We start from the raw sequence: 21,548 nt of genomic DNA on the forward strand, positions 1-21,548 counted from the left end.
AGGAAGGAAGGAAGGAAGGAAGGAAGGAAGGAAGGAAGGAAGGAAGGAAGGAAGGAAGGAAGGAAGGAAGGAAGGAAGGAAGGAAGGAAGGAAGGGAAGGAAGGAAGGAAGGAAGGAAGGAAGGAAAAATTTGTGAAAGTGTATTGCTGCTGAAAAAACACAGATTTGAAAAGGGATGTTTGAGTGCATCCAGATCTGTACATATGGCCATGTTTCTTGGGAGCAGTGGCCAGAGAGGACTAACTCACCAAGACCAAACGAGTCTTAAATGTTCCTCCTATGTTACCTGCACAGGTGTCTGGTTCTCCATGTGCTGTTTCTCATACTAGGRCAAATCTCAGTCTTTATCATAAAGCCGCAAAGACCCCTGAGATACAAAAACGCTGGTTGTGATGCTTTGGAGAAGGAGTCAAGACTGACTCAGTTCTGAACGTCGGTATCCAGGGTAGCCCAGGGAAGGTCCTGCCTGGGTTCAGGTTGGGCTAGGACATGGGACCATCTTGGACATGGACCATCTATCAGGAGAGGTGAGGGGCCTCTCTTCAGAGCGTGGCAGACTTGCTCACAGCTCTAGTTTTGCACCTCCTGCACCAAAGCCTCTTGTAACAATCTAGCTTTCCAGAGTGAGATTTACAATCTAATGGCAAGTAGTTTCCCCTTGTTCTGAGGTGAAACTTAGCAGTAATTAGCCTGTCCCCAAAGACCTATCTAGGACTTTTTTCAGGGTTTTAAGATTACGTCGACAGTCTCTGCCTCTGCACAGGGCTTGACATTCACTGCCAATTAATGCAATTGCAACAGCTCGGTTTGTCCAATAACTGGATTAAAGGCTTGCGTTCCCATTGAACTTGTGGCAGTGATAATCAGCTACAAAGGAAGTTGATCTGGAAACTCTGTCAGGGTAACAATTTCTTTTTGTTCGACTCCTCAAACCAGACAAAGGATGCTGTGTGACTACTTGGGTCTTTGTTGTTTTTGCTTTTCTGCTTGACCTACAAGAATTGCTACCAGCCTTTGCATAGTTTGTTARCAGCTGCTGTTCGTCTCTATTTCAGAATCAAGGATTTCTTATTGATGTATTTGTTTAAATCAAGAATATGGCAATTATCTTGATTAGCAATTGGAGATGGTAGCACTGTGCTTTATCTCAGYGTGCCTCAGAGCCAAAGTCAAACCTTTTAAGCATTAGTTAGCCCATATGAGGCTCTTTTGCTTTAGTCCTTTGTATGCCCAATTATTTCTGAAGGTCACCTCTTCAGATACAAATGTAAGTATCTGCACATCGCTGCAGTCAAGCTCAGGAATTCAAAAGTTTTTCATGGACTAGCCAAGAAATGTCTCATGGATGACAGGAGGGTGAAGTGTAGTATGGAGACAGCTTTTCAGATATGGGTTGAGGAGAGCTTTGACCCATAATGTAGAATGCTCTTTTGTGGAGAACCAGACTCTGTCAAACCTCGAATGCTGTAACCAGGGGAACGTAGGAGCCAGATGGACTGAAAACATAAGAGGGCCTTCAGTTGCTTCCCAATGATTGCTTTCCAGTAGACTTAGCAGAGGTCCCACCACTCAATAGCAGCAGTGGTCAGTGTCCCAGTCAACATCCTCATCTGGGTGACTTGGGGAACAGTCCTGGGAAAGGAATTGTGATCAACACCTACCTCACAGTTAAATGCAGACACTATGTAGATGCAGAACGGCTGTGCAATTTCTTCTCTAATAGTCAAAAAGAGTAATAAGTAAGACTCATTACCTTCATAGGAGCAGAACCCCTTGACTCAGAGAAAAGCCAGCTTACTGCCTTAACATTATGTCTTTATCATCAGCTAGTATCAAGGATCATAGCACTGAGTTTTATGGGATTCGGTGGAGTCCTTGGTTCAGAGTAGCTCAAGCAACAGTCTTTTTCTGCTCTTGCAGCAGACTGCTGCATGAGAAATGAACCCCACCTCTGGCCTTTCCTCTCCCTCCTCTTCTACCTCTTTTATGAGGGTGCCACCTCTTTGCTTCACACTTTCTCCATGTTGATATAATTAGGTGTCCAAGCATTCCTCTGAAAAAGTTACAGTAACTCCAGTAATTGCCCAGATGAAATAACACTCCTCCAGCACTCTCACTAAGTTGTGAGGTCATATTTTGAGCCGTTGCCTTGGCCTGAAAAGTCTGGTATCAGAGTTTAGGTGAGAATCAAGGGAATTGTGAGGATCATAAAAACAGCTAGAGAGAGAAAGATCTTCCTTTTCTCATTTGGACACTCAGGAAATTCTGCAAACTGTGGCTGTGTACTGGATTAGGGAAAGCACTCTCCTTCAAATATACAAGAGTAGTTCTGCTTTTTAATTTTACCGTTTTTAATGTTGTGAAAAAAAAATGTGAAGGGACAAGCTCATTCAGTGGTGGTGAGTGCTGGAGTGTATAACCACACACAGTAGATTAGGACATGCTGGCACTAAATGCAATATTATTACAGTGATCTTTTTTTCCCCCCATCTATTTGACTTGTACTTTTAACAGACTGATGAAATGCGAATAAGGTAAAATGAGGAAACCCAGGGAGTCAGGCAAGGAATTGATTTCTGAATAGATGCTGCTTAGGATGYTCTTTTTAATTCCCAAGGCCCAAGTCTCTACACAATGGTAATGTGATAAATGAAAGCGCTGAATGTTTACAAGCTAACAATTAGGCCTCATAAGCACCAAATACCATTTTAATTCTGTGCATTGAACCTTAGCTAAATACATTTCCAATTGGGAATGGATGGCAACAGCTTCCTTTGCTGGCCWAATAATTGTCACTGTAATCGTAAATGCCAAGTCTCTGCAGCAGGTTTGAATGGGAGGCAGCAGCTGTGTTAGCAGGTGATGAATTCATTGCTCGCAGTGGCTGCTGTGCACATTCCCATGGTTCAGTATTTCCTTAATTCTGCAGCTTTYGGAGCATTTGGAGCACACAGAAGTCTTAGCTTATGATGAAAACTAGCCCACCGCTAAATCCTTAGGCTATGGAAACAGGCCTAGGCRGCTTAGCTGTGAAATGAGTTGACGAGGAGAGATTTATCTTACTGCAAATACCCGGGCGCACCTGCAGCTACGTAAGAACCAGTCGCTTGGCCTCCTCTCCAAGCGGAGGATTTGTCATCTAARTGCCTTTATGGGGCTGAAAGCAGGAGTGGAAGGAGCCTACACACCCCTGTCGATGGTTTAATTTGTTGAAGACATTATCTGTACCGTACGAAAGGTGGAAGCCTTCAAGCTGTTGTGTCCTGGGAGGCCATGGGGAGGTGATAGGTGACATCATGTACACATGCTATATGCTCCAGTTCGAGGTAAAAAGGAAAAACGCTCCTGTCCTCAGTAAAAATAAAATAAAATAAAATAAAATAAAATAAAATAAAATAAAATAAAATAAAATAAAATAAAATAAAATAAAATAAAATAAAATAAAATAAAATNAAAATAAAATAAAATAAAATAAAATAAAATAAAATAAAATAAAATAAAATAAAATAAAATAAAATAAAATAAAATAAAATAAAATAAAATAAAATGTCTGCAAAGAGGAAAGTGCTGTGTGTGTCTGTGCTTAACTACCTTCCTGCACCTCCCTTTGCATTGCCAACCCAGCACTAAAAGGAGTTTTTGTCTGGATGTGAGTGTCTGGATGTGAGTGTTTTACACTTCATCTGCTCCTAATTAAAACAAATAATAAAAATGTTAGCAGTCTAGTTGTGCTTCTCTCTCACATTCTGCCACCCCCAAAGCGAGTGCTTGGAGAGCCCCTGCTTTGCTCCTCAGCAGAGGTGCTGCAGCCCCATCCAATACAGAAAACACAGATGGTCCAGGTTGCTTCTGACTTTTGAGGCTCATTTGGTGGCTAAGGAGGTGCCAAAACTGTAACATACATGTGCAGACATCTCAAACTGATCCCTTGCACAGCATTCATTCCAGACTGTCCTGGCCCCAACGAGCCTTGCTTCTTGGGACCCTACATCCCAAATTGCAGCCTTTGCTCATGGTGAAATTCTCCCTGAGTAAAGCAGTAAAAAATATAACAGTTTAGATTAGTTTTTTTTTTTTTTTTTTTTTGTTCTCAGCCTGACTTGAAAAGAAAAATGTATGCAGACAGTTCTAGGCACTGTCATGTCATGCAGTTCCTTGGTCTTTTTGCGCTGTTCTAAGCCAGTTTGCTTTGTTAGAGGTTATTGGTATATTTGCCCCTTCTCCTGCTATTGTGGAAGCACAGAAAATCAGCTTCCAGGGTTGTTGAGAAGTGAGAGACTATAAAGTTATGTTAGCATGGTAGCGCCAGATCCCCTAAATACCATGTGAGCTGGGTAGCTCCAAGAAGCCACCAGGATAAACATAAGGAGGTGCCCAGGGCTTGATGGAGAGAACCAGAGGTTGCCAGGAGTGGGATTGAGGGATGTTGCAGGGAAGTTTATCAGCTGTTGAGAGGATGACTGAGGGCTGGAGGACCATCTATGGGGATGCTGTAGAGATGCTAGATCTCTACATGGGGATGGGATGGGATCACGTTGAGCGTTGAGTCTAAGGAGMTGGGTGTCTACTGCTGTTTAGGACTATGTTAAAACAGTTGTCTCCAGGGTTTGTAAGGCTCCATCTGGAGCACGTACCTTGAACTTAGGGAGCACAGGTTTTGTGCTGACCCTCAGCATGGTGCTGAGTGTCATTTAATTAGGATAAATCAAATGACTCAGGAGACATTTACTCAGCACCGGAATGAAATAGCAGCTACCTGTCCATCACACTCTCTGTCCTCATTGTGGCTTTTGCTTTCCTTCTTCCTCTAATCCCTGGACCTGACTCTTTGTACTCGTGTTCATACTACACCAAAGTCACCTCCCGGACTTCAACTTGTCAAGATTTGTGCTGTCATTTAGAAGGTCAGTCAGGCTCAATCATCATCAGTACCTTTCCCTCAGTAATCTCTAGAGCTTCTCTATTTTTATATAAATATCTATGTAGCAGAATCCTTCACTTAAAGTTGCTAATACCACCAAATCAGAGGTGCTAAATGCAGATCCCATGTTTCATAAAGTTTTAAACATTTGTGATCTGAGTCTACCCCTACAGTTTACTGTGCTTTATATATAGGACTGTTGATGTCACCGTAGAAAGAATTTGTGATATTATACAACATACCTTTAGGGGTAACAATGTTCCCTCGGTTCACAGGAAAGACTAAATCATCRTGTCCCTTGTGTCCTGTCTCAGGAGATGGGATAAAGATATCTCCTATGATGTTTTTGATTGGAGAYACATATTTTGGAAGACATGTAGATGCCCGTGCAGAAAGTAAAATCAAAATGCTTCCTGTCTTAGTGCAAACAGAGCAGTCACAGACACTGAACAAAAGCAAAACACTCATCAAAGTACTGAGAGCASTTCAGTTCTGTCTCTTGCAAGAAGATCCAATGTAGATCCAAACTGTGTGCTKATAGTCACTTGGAAAAGGTCTAACTGATCTCTGTCAAGCTCCTGCAATGCAGTCCTGATTTTATTCTTTTTTTTTGTTTTTCTTTTCTTCCTTCTTTTTCACTTCACAAGTAGCTGATTAATCACCAAGATCTTGAAGGGAAAGGGCAAGTCCTCAATCCTCCTTGCATGGATAATTCCATGACTGATAGGCTGACACTGTGGTGGACCAAATGATTTCTTCTACCCTTCCTCAGCCTCTGCCCAGTGGGAAAGAAGAGCCTCTCATGCCTATCTCAAAACACAAAGACTGGAAGGACTTCTAATAAGCTCATCTGTTCAATCATTTTATACTAAATATTAAACTCGGGCATAAATCACCTTTTTAACCAACCCATCCTCGCAATAATTCGCYATCAGTCTATTGTCAAAAAGGAAGTACCAGCACAGTGTACAAATCTGAAGAAAAGAGAATAGTCAAGTCTGATWTTCTGTATAGCGTAGAGCCAGTTCAGAGCCTTCTCCTGCGTCTCTCTTGGGTAGCAAATCTGGAGCACTTTTCCAAGTTTTTTGCTGTTGTTGTTGTTAGAGGATATAGGATCTGTTTAAAAGCAACCCTGAAAACAAATCAGCTGCATTGAAATCCTCTTGTTCTCAACTGTTCTTAAAAGCATCCAACGAAGATGTTTCCAGTGCTCCATCTGATAACCTGTTCCTCTGTTTAAGCAACCTTAGACTTAGAAAATGATTTCCAAACCTGGGGAAAAAGAAAAAAATAAGAAAGACTTACATTGCTTCAAATTAGCTGTTTTCTTTTTGTCACTTCTTATAGTCGTCTTTAGAACAAGTGTTGTCATGGTGGTCTATTCGCTCTTCTTTGTTTCCTTTCTTCTGAAGTAGCTTTCAGTTTTCTATTTTTGCCTCTTAGGTCATGTTTTTTAAGCTCCTTATCCTTAACATATCATTTATACTCTTTCATCATTCTGAAGAGTGGTGCCCTTAGCAAGACACTGTGCTCCATTAAAGACTCACCCATGAGTATTGCAAGGAAATGAGTCCTCTGCTCACCCACCGTTAAGCTTTGCCCCAAATGACATGTTTCCTTGTCGCCAGAACTTGAAAAAGTCAAACATTTATCACTAATGATTTTTACTGGTAGAAGGATTCTTTTTACTGTTTCTCTCTGAGTACTTATTTAACCTTTCCTTGAGGACCCATCTTCTAGAAAACCCATCAGCTCTTTGGTGATGAGCCCAAGTACAACTTTCAGTCTACACTAGGGAACACTCCTCCTGGAAAACCTGTCCTCACTTCTAAAATATTCTCTTGGCAGCCCTCTGCTTTTAGCTCAGTGTGTGTCCTAAGGGTACCTCTTTTGCAGTATTTCAGGTGGGAGGTGGTGTGGTGAATCTGTCCTCCTTTATTTCTTCCTAATCCTGAGAAAATTTCAACATGAGTAACAACTTCTAGTCTACTCAGGAGACCTCTAGGAACAGGTTTTTGCTTCCCCTTTTTATTGAAAAAGGAACCCTCCCAGTTCATTAACTGCTGTGTGACCTGCATATACACAGTTTATTTCGTCTGGGTCCTAGTAGAAATATCACAGAATGTGTAGTGTCCATATCACAGAAACCATCCCAGATGGCACTTAGATTGACTCTTTCAGTGGAAAAGACAATGAATCAGTAGATTTTTTATACTCTTAAATCAATCCTTCCAAATGGCCTTAGTAGAGTAGAAAGGAGATACTGGTGTCCCAGTTATGCTCAGGTCTCTACTCCTTATTCATAACAGACAGCTCTCTACACGAGGTAGCAGGTCCTTTCCTTGACCTTAACATTTGCTTTTAAAAATAAAACAAATCAAAACAAAACAAAACAAACAGAAAAAAAATGTTAAAGAGCTCAGGACACAACCAGCCAAAACAATTTCTTGGTGGCCCTCAGAAACAACTTGTTCTGCTAGACAAGATGTTCAGAKTAAGTCACAATAAACAGGAAATAAAGGTACACCATTGTAAAGAAGCACAAAACAGGTGATAAATATGAGAAAGATGTTTTTAAAATACAGGCTAACATTAATGTAGTCATTTTTTTTGTTGTTCAAATGCTTTCCTTCTCTGAGAAGAGCAGCCAAACCCTGCTCTTCTCATAAAGCCCAAAAGGTTAAGGCAGTCCTGCCTGACAGTAGGTTTTTTGRGGGGTAAAGTCTAGGTGAAGACTTCTGAGGCAGTCTCTGCTTTACAAGACAGTCCCAGTACTTCAGTCCTCTACTCATGCTGTTGACTTCACTCTACCCTTTCAGATACGACAGCTTTGGCCGTCTGACCAACGTGACTTTCCCAACCGGCCAAGTGAGCAGCTTCCGCAGTGACACCGACAGCTCTGTGCATGTCCAGGTAGAAACCTCCAGCAAGGACGATGTTACCATCACCACCAACTTGTCAGCATCAGGAGCCTTCTACACCCTGCTACAAGGTGAGTCGGACCACTGTAGAGCCCAGCTGCACATGCGGAATTTTCCATCAGGAGACAGACATCATCTTGCTAATCCCAGCAGCAAAAAGTCACCTGCATCCTCAGTGCTCCCCACATGCTAGTACACAGGCACGCTCACACCTGGTGGCCTCATCCCCCAGCTCAGCAGTTGTTCTGCAGCTGTTTTCTGCTTCATTCTCAGCCACTTCCCTTGCTGCGTGGCCCTCACACAGTACAGTCCCCCATCATCATTACCGTTATTGTTATAACAAAAAGCGTTGCATAAATCTTAACTGCACTTCCAGCTGACCCTTTTGCTTCCCTCTCTTAATGGATTCCAACATAAGGAGTTACTCTCCTACTGGAATGGGCTTCCAGCTGCTTACCAGAGACCTTTGTGATTCTTTGTTCACCGGTTGTTCAAACATTCACATGCTGGCAGCATCCAGACAAATGACCATCGCTGTCCTCAAAAGGCCAGCGTTTGAAGGGGTGGTGTGAAGTGGCACAAAGGATAAAGGCAAAGTGAGCAGCCAGGTGGGACTGGTGGGATGGTTCCGTCGCTCTTGTAAATGAGCACTTCTGGCAGGGAAGGGAAGGTGGCCTAACAACTGCMCTGACACGGTGAAAGAAAAGTGCTGAAGTGGAAAAGGAAGAAAAGAATAAGTGAGGGGAAAAACTGTTGACATACTGTCAGAGACAGAAGTTATAGTGCACATAACGTACCAATCTGGATCTCCAGGTTAGAGTGTCCTTTGGGTCGTGTGTGCCGTCACTTCTGTTCCTGGAGCCTGATTGGAGGAAAAGAACAGACAAACTCTTCGTTCTTCTCCCTAACTCTCCCTCGCTGTTCTTCTGTACTTGATAGCATTAGAGTGTCAAACTTTACTTTGCTTTTGAGGAATAAAATGCCTCGATGAGACCAACATTTGCTTCCACATCTCTGAGACACCCATTTCCCTTCCCCGCTCTATACCAAGGACAGCATTTCACACACACACAAAAAAGTGCCTACTATGCCTCAACACTGCTTTTCTGCCTCTGGAGAGGGAGCTGAGAGGGAACCAGCCCCTTCAAACCATGCTGAGTATTCCCGCAGTAGGAATGAATATTTTTTGCTTTCCTTCTGAATGCCAAGCAGATTCAACCCACCCTACCCCATCTCAAATTCACTCACGTTAAGATGTCTGGCAACTGCACAGACACGAGCTTGGCTTCACCGCAAGAGCCTAATTAAGCAATAGAACCCGCTGTTGGGGGCTCTTTAGTGAGATAATTGACTGTGATGTGATTTATACATCCAGAGCTGAAGGCACCATTACATAATTGTACCACGGTCAATTATCTCATTGTACTGCCCTCCAGCACAGGGCCACTGTTGCCTTTAGGACACACAGTATTACAAACAATTTGGCCACCTTCAGAAGTATAAAATTATGGAAGTATTTGGGTCTTAAAAGCATACTTGTCTTAAAATGAAGATCTGGATAATGTTCTAGTAGGGGTGGCCTGGAACCTGCTGAAGGTGGGTTTCTCACAAGCATTAGGAGCAGCAAATTCCCACATGGAGGCAGTTGTTTGTTCATGGCATCACTATAGCAATTGAAACCAGCACCACTGGAGTTGCCCAGGGATCAATTGAGCACAGTTGAAATATAATTTGCCTTCTGAGTGCTTCCCCACTGGAGGAGGCTGGAACTATTCTAAAGGTTACTTGTCTTGCCCTCTTGGTCATTCTCCAGAGAAAATGCGTATTGCAGATTTCCTTTACATGAAAGCTGTTGGTGCAGCTTTTCATTATGAGCTCACAGTTCTGGCTAGCTTTCCCAAATCCTTCGTGAACCTTTCAAGAAACCTGGATCACACTGTGAACAAGCTTTGGCTGCAGTCAGTGTGAGAAGGTGTTTTTTTATGGTTCCACACAGAAACCAGAAACAGATCTGGAAAAAAAAAAAAAAAAAAAAAGCTATTTAAATGCCTAAATCCCTATTGGTTTTGGTAGGAGTTAGAGCTTAGACACTCAGAAGTTATTAGCTGTAGTCTTCTGAGAACACCTCTTATCCATAGATACCCTACTGGGATTTTCTGTCCTGAGGAAAGCAGCTCTCTATGCAGTGGATAGGATACTCTGCAGTCTTGTTGTGCAGATGCTTTAGGGCATCTCCCTGCCCTAAAACCCTCAAACTAGAATTAAGTACTGTACAAAGTTTTGAAAATCTCCCGCTCTTATCTGAGGTGAGTGTTAAGGCTGTCAAAACACGCACCTTTGTAAATACATACACTTTCTATTCCATCAGAGTTAGGGATGCTCAGGAAGTGCCTTCAAGGTGGTGAGAAAGAGATGACACCTCAAGGTGCTACCTAAGCAGGAGCTCTGAGCATCTCATTAGCAGTGACACACAGCTTAAGCAGGACATCCAAAAGTCCCTTTGAAGAAGACATTTCTAGGAGGTTGCTTATTCCTATAGATCAGATTTAGGAGTCTACACAATTAACAGGCATCTCAATACCTCAGCATCTCAGATTCCACAGTGTCTATGGTCTTGATCCTGCTGAAGCCTGTGGTACAAGACCATTGACTTCAGTAGTCAATGGTATAGTCAAAGTATATTTGGTCTGCATTATGGATCACTGTATATTTGCAGTGGTAAGATCCAATGTTATAGCAGTAATAGTTTAACATCATCACTAGGTTAACGTAAGCTGAACTGTGGTCTTTCTGAGGTCAATGTGGCAAGACCCTTGTTGGCTACAAAGGGAGCACATTCAGGCTCAAAAAAGGAGACCAAGTGGTATCAGGTTTCCTTTCCCAGTCTGGGCTCTTTACTGATCTGTTTCAGCCAGATGAAAGGCGGTAATTTTTGTGTGACCTCATTTCCTGCTCCACTATGGCAGAAGAACTAATGAAGAAAACCAAACTTGCCTCAGAATGGAAAAATAGTTGACTGATTTTTTTAATGAGTGTTTTTACTCACAATTAGATATTTGTGGTGGCCTGGGAGACAGAAATGGTGATGATTTCCAGTTTTTAAGGAACTGAAATATGGGAACTGGAACTGGATAAYGGAATCTTAGAATAATGCGCTTTTAAAGGCATTCTACACTTAACAAACCTCATGTTTTCTTAGCTTTTATAAGCTCTTCTCTGCAGATGTGTCCAGAAATGACAGATGGAATTTTAAAGGACAAAGTTTCAGCCTGTCTAGTTCCTGAAAGATGTGGAAGGAATATTGTTCCACTCCTTTCCATTCTTGAACTCCCAAATTCTGGCCTCAGGACCTGCCAATCTTTCAGGAGCTAGCAGAAGCCAGATGTGTGGAGACGTGTGGATGCCTCTGGAGCTGTCTCTCTAAAAGTACAGTCTTCAGTGGCTTCCTGAAAGCTTTCCCAAGTGAGACTGGCTTTTGTTTGGGGAACTGGTTAGCATTAACTCACTGTGCAATTTCCTGTCACTTGAGAGACACTGAATAAGCTGAGAGAAGTAGGTGGCCCTGCTTGATCATGAATTGCAAGAAGATTGGAATCTTTCAGTTACAGATATGTGGAAAAGTCTTCAAAATGATTTAGCATAACTATCTCACCACCTAGTCTCTTAATGAAGGCCTTTATCCTAGCCTAAAAGAAGAGGTTTGGACCCCTGTACTTTGCTCAGCTATTACAAAGCTCTTGTAACTGGAGCTTTCTTAAGCCTATGTAAGATTATTTTTTGCAGTAGTTTTAGAGACAGAAAATGAAACTCTTATCACACTGAAAAGGAGATTGTCCACTATGACTTTCACCGAGGAAATGTTTCACTCCATGTGAAAGTGAAACCAAATGCATTTGGTTATAACCATCCAAAGTGTTGTCAGAAGCCGGAGTGAAGGAAAAAGAGAAAGGCTGGAGTTGTATCACTGGACATTAAAAAAAAAAATATATATATATATATATATATATATATCTTCTGTCTTCAGACCAAGTCCGAAACAGCTACTACATTGGTGCTGATGGCTCTCTCAGACTGATGCTCGCCAATGGCATGGAGGTGGCCCTGCAGACAGAGCCACATCTGCTGGCGGGCACTGTTAACCCCACCGTGGGGAAGAGGAATGTGACTCTGCCCATCGACAACGGCCTCAACCTGGTGGAGTGGAGACAGAGGAAGGAGCAAGCAAGGGGRCAGGTCACTGTCTTTGGACGTCGGCTAAGGGTAAGTGAGACGTGTGAGGACTCTGGGACTCCATCTCCTGTTTTACCAGTCCCCCTCTCATGACAGAAAGGGATGGAGCTTGTTTATGAAAGCTGGAATAGAGATGAGGCTGCAGCATGGAGCAGTGATTCTTTATTCCCGTTGACACATCCCGTATGACTCAAAGATATCCTTGTATCTCCTTCTGTGCTGGTGCTCTCAGCCGTCACAAAGTGTTGATGATTCTCTTGTGAGTCCTCTCTGTGCTTGTCAACGCATGACCTCCTGCTAGACACTGCAGATTTAACCATCACGTCAGGTTGCTTAAGCATGGAAGGGAAGAACATAATCATAAAGCAAATGTTCCATTTAGAGCAGGCATCATGTACCTGCTCTGCTGGTAATAATACACACTTGAGCACAGCAAGTTAGTGTTTTTTGAGCAGATTCAGAAAAAAAAATCAGTGGATTCCTTAAACTTGCTCATGTGGAGGACCCTGGGATTGCAGGGCATTGCACTGGGATTGCAGTGCTTCTCCAAAGTGAAATGTTCAAAGTAGCTACAGCCTGGTGGTACCCTCTCCTCCAGAGACGTGTGCTCCTTCCGACTSTCCAGACTGATGTGTTTTGAAAACATTGTTCCACACAGTGCACTGCGGGCTTGTCAGGGCTGCTTAAAGCTCTTGCTCAATAAGCCCCTAATTCTTCTGCTAACAGCTGGCAAGGCTGGCGACGTGCGATTGCAGCCCATGCTGCACAGTCATGCTGCACCTTGCCACTCGCAGCGTTGCAGGCTTGGCAGCACCTTCTGGGAGCCTTCTCAGCACCTGGCAAGTTCACACCCTCGGAGAAAAACGCTTAATACTGTATAATGCCACCATAGCGTAATGGCTGGAATTACTTATTCCCCCTTAAGCTGTAAATATTAATGCATAGGTTTTAGAATATCTGTTTCTCAGTCCTTGGTGCAAATTTTCCCTGTCTTTACTCACACTTGCCAAATACTGTTTTTCTCCCTCCCCCAGCCATCAGCTGCGGCTGCCCCCTTGAATACATGACCTCACACACTTGCTTTTATTTTTATTTATTTATTTMTTCACTGTAATCAGGAGCACCCCTGTGCAAGCMGTAGTGAAGGTGGAAGCGGCTCCTTCAGTGAGAACTGTTGTATGCCTAAAGATCATCTGACATCAACTTTCTTGCTCAGTTTTTGGATTTTGCTTTCTATTTTAATAACCAATAAAATTACCAGACAAGTCTGTCTCCGAAAGGCTTCTGAAATCTGCAGCTGTCTCACAGCTATTTGGTGTTCAAAGCAGTTCCCACTCTTTTAGCTACAGCTCAGCTGCCCAAGCCAGCTTTATCTTCCAAAATCTTCACGGAAGATTCTCTCAAACACAGAATATGCCTTTGTTTCATATTGTGCTGCATTTAGAAAAGCACTTGCAGAATGATTTTTTCTGGGTGGTTACTGATATTCCTGTAAATGTGCTGGCATTTATTCACATTTTGAGTCTCTACTGGCCCGTCCCTGCTTCTAGTGAAGTAGAGGAGTATCTTACATTATTGAAGGGCTCGGCTATGGCACCATTCTGTGATTGAAAGTGGTTGAGTTTGTACAAGAAGTACACTTTAGGCTGCCTTTCTGTACCTGTGCAGCAGCATCTGCACCCCACAGATGCAAAACTACAAGGTGCTAATTGCCTCCCTGGGGATTGCCCTGTATTTAATATATTCTGCATGTATTATCATCTCCTATCCCCTCGTACCGGTAATTATCACTTTCCCTAACAAGGAGAAAGCTTAGAGACATTCAGCTGAGCATGATTTTGTTCATTTTGGAAAACTTGGTTATTTTCTGCCATATGTGAGTGTATCGACAGATTCCCTCCTGCCTCACCCACTGCCAGTTTGAGACAGCAGCAAAGGCGCGTGCTGCAAGGGGGAGAGGGTTTGGTCATCAGCATGCATTTATTTATAGTGGGGCTAAGGCATGAGGCAGGGATTTCTGCATGGACAACAGGAAAGGAGCAACTGTAGCAAGAAACCAACACAAATATGTTAAAGCAGCCCTTTTCCCTTCTCCTGTCCTCACAACCCTGGTAAAAGTTGTGATGCTCTGATCCACCCAGCAGAGASACATCTGTGTATTGGCAGCCTGTCATGGGCAAGTACCACACACAGGCTCCATCCACACTGAAAACATGAGACAGACTCTACTCCAAAGAGCAACGCTCCTTTTTTTCTTTCTTTCTTTCTTTTTTTTTTTTAAAGACATGATTTTTTCAATAAAGGACGATGTAAAATAATCTGTGGAACAAGCAGCACAATTGACAGAGACAGAGCTGCTGGCTCARCCATTTTATTTATTTAGCCCTGGAAGCTCCTCTCGTAATTAGCTTCTTTTTTGCCTTGACTTCAGTGGTCAAGAGTGGTATTAATAGTTGTTGCCCCAACTGCTCCCCAGAACAGCAGCATTTCAAGAAATGTGTAAATGAGGAGCATGGTTTAGTACCATGCACAGTGGTGATGATAGGTTAATAGTTGGGCTTGATGATCTTGAACGTCTTTTCCAACTGTAATGATTCTGTGATCCTATGATTCTATGATTGGAGAGATCTCCTGGTATATACCTCTAGCCATTCCTGGTGGTTGGCTAATGAGGACATTTCAGCCTCATCTCCTGAATTTGTAAGTAGTCGAGGACTGGATATGCCCATCCCAGTAACGGTAGGAATCCACTGGGGAATTTCCACCTTTGAAGGCTGCTGTTGCCAGTGGGATGTCATTGGCTCTGGCAGATCTCATTGCAGAACTGCTGTCCATGATCTGCTACAGAAGGCTGCCACAACATATTCATGCGAAATTTTCATTTTCTATGCTTTTTACCTCTTGAGCAACCAGGGACATTTGTGTGTTGTTTTATTCTAATTTAAGCTAAAAGAGCAAAAGGAGGCAAAGGAGAAATCAGAGATGCTATCAAGTGGATTGTTTGTCTTCCTACTCTAGTGCCTGYGTTAGAGCAAGCAAAGGTAGTAAATGGGTCTGTTGTAATATATGAGTTTGAGGTTATATTTAGTCTCTCATATTATGGCCAAGAGATCAAGTGTACTGAGAACTGTGGGTTTAAATTTACCCTGGCTTAGTCCGGCACTGAACACAGGTTTTGGCAAGTGCTCTGAGGAGCAAAAACCTTTTGGAGGAGCTTTTCAGAGTCCTTTCCAGGATAAAGACCCTGGGATGGAGGATGGCACCTTATTTAGCTGCTCACCATAAAACTTGCTTGTTGGACTGAAGCCTGCAGCCCTGTCACTGCTTCAGCAGAAAATTCACTCCTATTCAAGGCATGTCCTTGAGCAAGGATGAAAAGATTTAGACCCTACTCAGAGCCTACCTGGGAGCACAGGGTTCACGGTGCCTGTCACCTTGATGGTGGCTGTCAGCACTGCAGAGAGAAGGGAGATTTCACTGAGAGATCAGGAGAAAACAAATCGTTAAAAACTTGTGAAAAGAGAGGCTGGTTCCAACTAGCCCAGCAGAAGTCCCTTGCCAGAGAGCAGGGCAGGTGGAATGACTTAGGGCACCAGTAAYGGGACAGAGAGGTTTAGGCCGAGCTTCAGAGCCATCCAGGGGCTTGTTATTTGGTCCTTCCAGCACAGTGAATGGCACCGCTCTTGGCTTAGGGAGCAGAGTGGCCACATTCAGCCTGGATTACGGTCCCRGTCCTGAACGAGCTCTTTCCAGCTCTCCTGGCAGACACCAGCAGCAGCAGAAGCTGCAGCTGCTGGACTGGATATGCTCAGCCTATGGGAACAGCACATGGGAATAGATGGAAGGCAGACATGTTATTCCTTCCTGGAAAAAAAATATATGTGTATATATCTTTGTGTTTTTGTGTATCTGTATCTCACACAATGCCTGCTTCTTTTTCTGTATTTATAGCAACAAGCACCTACAACAAAATGCTCTATTGGCTACATCTGTGCATTTGCATTTTAGAGTTTTGCTACTTTTAAAATTATTTCTCAGCTTGCTTGTTGCAACAGGTTTTTAGCTGTTTTTTTTTATTCTCTCATTACCCATTTACACTTTGTTTCTAACTCTGCTGTGCATTTGAGCATTATCTGCATTTCCATGCTGTTTCTTTCCTTGAGTCATGCCTGCCTTTTCTTATCCACATACTGGAACGCATCTTTGCACTTGCCTCCTCTTGCATCATCTTTATGATAACATCATCTAGCCCTCACTCCTTATTTCTCAATTGGCCATGAATAGCCTCAGCTTGGTCCCATATTTCTCAGCCATGTTTTTGCTTCTTCTGACCTCAGTCCTCTTCTGAGCCATCCAGGGTGACAGCGCATACAGCATATCACTTCTCCACTGGCTCTGCCACATCTTTTCTGTCTTTCTTTGCTGTTTCATCCTCAGGTGCTACCACCTATCTCAAAAATATCCTTTGTTTATTTTATTTTATTTTATTTTATTTTATTTTATTTTATTTTATTTTATTTTATTTTATTTTATTTTATTTTATTGTCCAGGCACACAGTCCTTGGGTGCTGTGGTCATGTTTATAAGGCTGCTTGCACATGTTGCTAAACACAGGTTGTACTGTCAGTTCCTGGGTGTAATGCTGTGCTTTACAATCCCTGAATTAAAATATTTCTTTGCTCCTGCCTTTGAAGTAGATGCCTTTGATCTCCAGAAACGCAGGGGCAGTGGAGGCAACAAGAGTGTAATTCCCCACACAGAATAACCCGAGTACAATGAAGCTCAAACTCCAGCTCTCACAGAGAAGTTCCTGCTCTCTATAACATCTACAGTGGTCAAGGCCTCTGTATTTCACCTTATGTGAAAGATTTCATCTCTAGTGCTTGCAGTGTGTTCAGCAAACTTAGGAAAAAGCTTTGCTTTTCAACTATGTTGCCACAACAGCCACCTTTGTTTTTTCAGAAAGGTTTATTTTTTTTTTTAACATCTATGAAAACAACAGAGCTTGGCGTGTTTAGGCGGGAGAAGGGAAGGCTGAGAGGGCATCTGATTATTACGTATAAATATCTGAAGGGTGAATGTAGGGAGGATGGGACCAAACTCTTCTCAGTGGAGGCCAGCAATAGGACAAGGGGCAATGGCCATAAGCTGAAACACAGGAAGTTCCATCTCCATGTGAGGAAGAACTTCTTTGCTGTTAGGATGACAGAACCCTGGAACAGGCTGCCCAGGGAGGCTGTGGAGTCTCCTTCTCGGGAGATCTTCCAAACCCACCAGGATGCCACCCTGTGCCCCATGCTCTGGGTGTCACTGCTTGAGCAGGAGGGTTGGACTAGATGATCTCTAGAGGATGCTTCCAACGTTAACCATTCTGGGATTCTGTGAAAGCAAAAGACTGGCATATCCAGGCATAAGAAGCRGAATACTTTGCAATTATTTCATTCAGCGATTTGCCATTATACCTTCATCTACGTCTATGTAACATTCGCTGCAGTAGTACTAAACCCAGGTTTGAGATATATACRTCAACCACAGTAAAGTTCTCAAAAGTATCTGCTATTTTGATGCCTCTTTCCCTAATGAAGTCAACAGAAGGAGAGTTAGGCCAACACTTTGCTTTGAAAAACTTAATCCAGAGGCAATGAACGCATGTGTACTGTTCAGAATGATCTAAAGAGGTGTTTGGTGAAATACTGCTTGTAACTTAAAGCATTTACATCTTCCTAATTCTCCATCTCCCTCTTCTAGGTTCACAATAGGAACCTACTGTCCCTTGATTTTGACCGTGTGACCAGAACAGAGAAAATCTACGATGACCACCGCAAGTTCACACTCCGAATCCTCTATGACCAGGCAGGGAGGCCCAGCCTCTGGTCACCCAGCAGCAGACTGAATGGGGTCAACGTGACCTATTCCCCAGGAGGGCACATTGCTGGGATTCAAAGGGGCACAATGTCAGAAAGGATGGAGTATGATCAGTCTGGCAGAATTGTATCCAGGATCTTCGCTGATGGGAAATCATGGAGCTACACGTACTTGGAGAAGGTCAGTGAGCTCTTTTTTCGGGTGATTATAACTCTTCAAATTCACCTCCCTCGGCAGTATAAATGTGCTTTCCTCCTAGGACTTCAGTGCAGCTTCATGTTATTCCATATTGCTTCATATCATTTGATTACTGGCCCTTATGATCCAATACTCCTCCTCTATCTATTTCCACAGGAACTTAAGGAAGCATTTCTTCACTGTGCGGGTGACAAAGCACTGGAACAGGCTGCCCAGAGAGGTTGTGGAGTCTCCTTCTTTGGAGATCTTTAAAACCCGCTTGGATGCAACCCTGTGCCACGTGCTCTAGGTGACCCTGCGTGAGCAGGGGGGTTGGACTCGATGACCTCTGAGGTCCCTTCCAACCTTCGGCATTCTATGATTCTATGATCTATTCTGCCTACACTAACATGTACACAATAACTTTGCTGTCAAACCACCAGAGAACAGCTGAAAATAGCATGTAGAATTCCCTACAGGGCAGTATTCTTTACAAGTCACAGTAAATGCATACCTTCATGCTTTGAAGCTTTGGGTGTATGATTTTTAAAATTCAAGTTCAGAGACATGAATACCGACAGGCAGTTGTAGAACATTTTGCAGTGTTTTCTATAGTTTGCACACTGCAGACTGGCATGAGATTTAGTCTCTTCTGCATATCATCACTGCATTACCCAGCGTCCTATAGATCCATGTGTGACATACATAGTCTGGAATTTTTAATTTCCAAGTATTGTATAGGGCCYATCACTAAAGCAGTTTAAGGAAGCGAAAGTAGCATAGAATTTAAAAGACAAAAAGCATTGACTTCCACCTTGTGTTAGATAATCTAAGTGAATTCTTGTACAGGAAAAAAAAGGGACAAATGACTTAAGCATGTTGGAAATGTTTGTAGTAAGAGAGTAATAGCAGCTATACAGACACACAGAGTTAATTGGGTATTGCAAGGTGTCATGGGGGCACTTTTTCAAAGCTTGTTTGAGTTGTTCTGTGAATTTTACTTATTTAATCCATAGAAGCTATTGGCAAGAGGAATTGGGCAGAGGTGGCTAAAACTGAATAAATTCTAACAGCTGACCATTCTAAACTTAAGCCATACTTACAGCATTTAGTGCCTTTTCCTCTGCTCCTGCTTAGGGATGCTAGATGTGCTGTGCAACTGCATACCTCTCTCTGTTTAATCTTGTGGCTGCAGAGATTATCTGTCTCATTTGTCCTGCTCTTTGGATTGGCCAAGTGCTGTACCAATGCAAACAAAAAATTCAGGTCAGAAAGAGCTGATGCTGAAAAGACACAAAGGAGAAGGCGAAGCAGTGGTTGAAGAGATGAACAAATATGTCAAGTGGGCAGGTTGTGACTGACCACACTTTTGTTGCTCAGTGACCTGTGTTTCGCAGGTCCCCTGTTTCTGTCAGTTGGTAGCTGCAAACTGCTCTCACAAATACTGTTGTCTTTTTGAGAGTTGAGAATAATCCAATCTGAAAACGAGGAAAATAATCAGTTCTTCTCTTCCTCCCCTCCAGTCCATGGTGCTGCTCCTTCACAGCCAGCGGCAGTACATCTTTGAGTTTGATAAGAATGACCGTTTGTCATCAGTGACCATGCCCAACGTTGCCCGCCAGACTTTGGAAACCATTCGCTCCATTGGGTACTACAGGAACATCTACCGGCCTCCAGAAGGCAACGCCTCAGTAATTCAGGATTTCACAGAGGATGAGCAACTCCTCCACACTTTGTACTTGGGGACAGGGAGACGTGTCATCTACAAGTATGGAAAGCTGTCCAAGTTAGCTGAGATGCTCTATGACACCACAAAGATCAGTTTCACCTATGACGAAACTGCCGGCATGCTAAAAACAATAAACCTGCAGAATGAAGGGTTCACATGTACAATCAGATACAGGCAGATAGGACCCCTTATTGACAGGCAGATTTTCCGTTTCACTGAGGAAGGCATGGTGAATGCACGATTTGACTATAATTATGATAACAGCTTTCGGGTGACGAGCATGCAAGCAGTGATCAACGAGACACCTTTGCCCATTGACCTCTACAGGTATGATGATGTGTCAGGCAAAACTGAGCAATTTGGTAAATTTGGTGTCATTTACTATGATATCAACCAGATTATTACCACAGCTGTCATGACTCACACTAAACATTTTGATGCCTATGGCAGGATGAAGGAGGTCCAGTATGAGATATTTCGGTCACTCATGTACTGGATGACTGTGCAGTATGATAACATGGGGAGAGTTGTTAAGAAAGAGTTGAAGGTTGGCCCTTATGCAAACACAACTAGATATTCGTATGAATATGATGCTGATGGCCAGTTGCAGACAGTGTCCATCAATGACAAGCCACTCTGGCGTTACAGCTACGACCTAAATGGAAATCTCCATTTGTTGAGTCCAGGGAATAGTGCCCGCCTTACACCGCTCAGGTATGATCTCAGAGACAGGATTACAAGACTGGGAGATGTGCAGTACAAAATGGATGAAGATGGCTTCCTAAAGCAAAGGGGCAGTGATATTTTTGAGTACAACTCAGCTGGCCTGCTCATCAAAGCTTACAACAAAGCTAGTGGGTGGAGTGTGAAATACCGCTATGATGGCCTAGGAAGGCGAGTCTCCAGCAAAACCAGCCACGGCCACCACTTGCAGTTCTTCTATGCAGACTTGACCAACCCAACCAAGGTCACCCATTTATACAATCACTCAAGCTCCGAGATCACCTCCCTCTACTATGACCTCCAAGGCCACCTCTTTGCGATGGAGCTCAGCAGTGGAGATGAATTCTACATAGCCTGCGATAACATTGGAACCCCTTTGGCTGTCTTCAGTGGGACCGGCTTAATGATTAAGCAGATACTCTACACAGCTTATGGGGAGATCTATATGGACACCAATCCCAACTTCCAGATCATCATTGGCTACCACGGAGGACTGTATGACCCCCTCACGAAGCTTATCCACATGGGACGGAGAGACTATGATGTTTTAGCAGGTCGATGGACAAGTCCAGACCACGATATGTGGAAGCATCTGAGCAGCAATAATATTATGCCTTTCAATCTATATATGTTCAAAAACAACAATCCTATTAGCAGCTCTCAGGATATCAAGTGTTACATGACAGGTAAGACTTTTAAAATTAATTACAATATCGGCAAACTGGTTTCTAGCCCACCATCAGTGAAGAGGTTTTGCTCTCTCAGTATCCACATTGCCATGAGGTTTTCCAGTGTTTAACAAGTGGGCACAAGCTTTTCTCTCCCAGGTGACGTCAGGGTCAGTGAATGGTCCAGGACATGCTTAATTACTTAATTCACTAGCGCAGACAGAGACTACAGTTCCCCAAAGTGTTTCCTTTTCTCTTTCTTAATGCTTATTCTTTTTATTCTGCTTCCAGTTGCTCTATTTTTTCTTTTTTTT

General features: G+C 43.1%; 1 protein-coding gene across 1 annotated transcript in view; it reads left to right on the plus strand.

Moving 5' to 3' along the window:
- Positions 1-21,548, plus strand: part of TENM4 (teneurin transmembrane protein 4) — a 321,343-nt gene that overhangs the window by 285,397 nt on the left and 14,398 nt on the right. Inside the window, exons 24-27 of the mRNA XM_026034516.1 lie at positions 7,741-7,913; positions 11,867-12,102; positions 17,821-18,117; positions 19,638-21,252. Coding sequence (XP_025890301.1) covers positions 7,741-7,913; positions 11,867-12,102; positions 17,821-18,117; positions 19,638-21,252 — 2,321 coding nt within the window. The remainder of the gene's footprint in view (positions 1-7,740; positions 7,914-11,866; positions 12,103-17,820; positions 18,118-19,637; positions 21,253-21,548) is intronic.

Source organism: Nothoprocta perdicaria, unplaced genomic scaffold, assembly GCF_003342845.1.
Source record: "Nothoprocta perdicaria isolate Ctin4 unplaced genomic scaffold, notPer1 scaffold_146, whole genome shotgun sequence".
Lineage (NCBI taxonomy): Eukaryota > Metazoa > Chordata > Aves > Tinamiformes > Tinamidae > Nothoprocta > Nothoprocta perdicaria.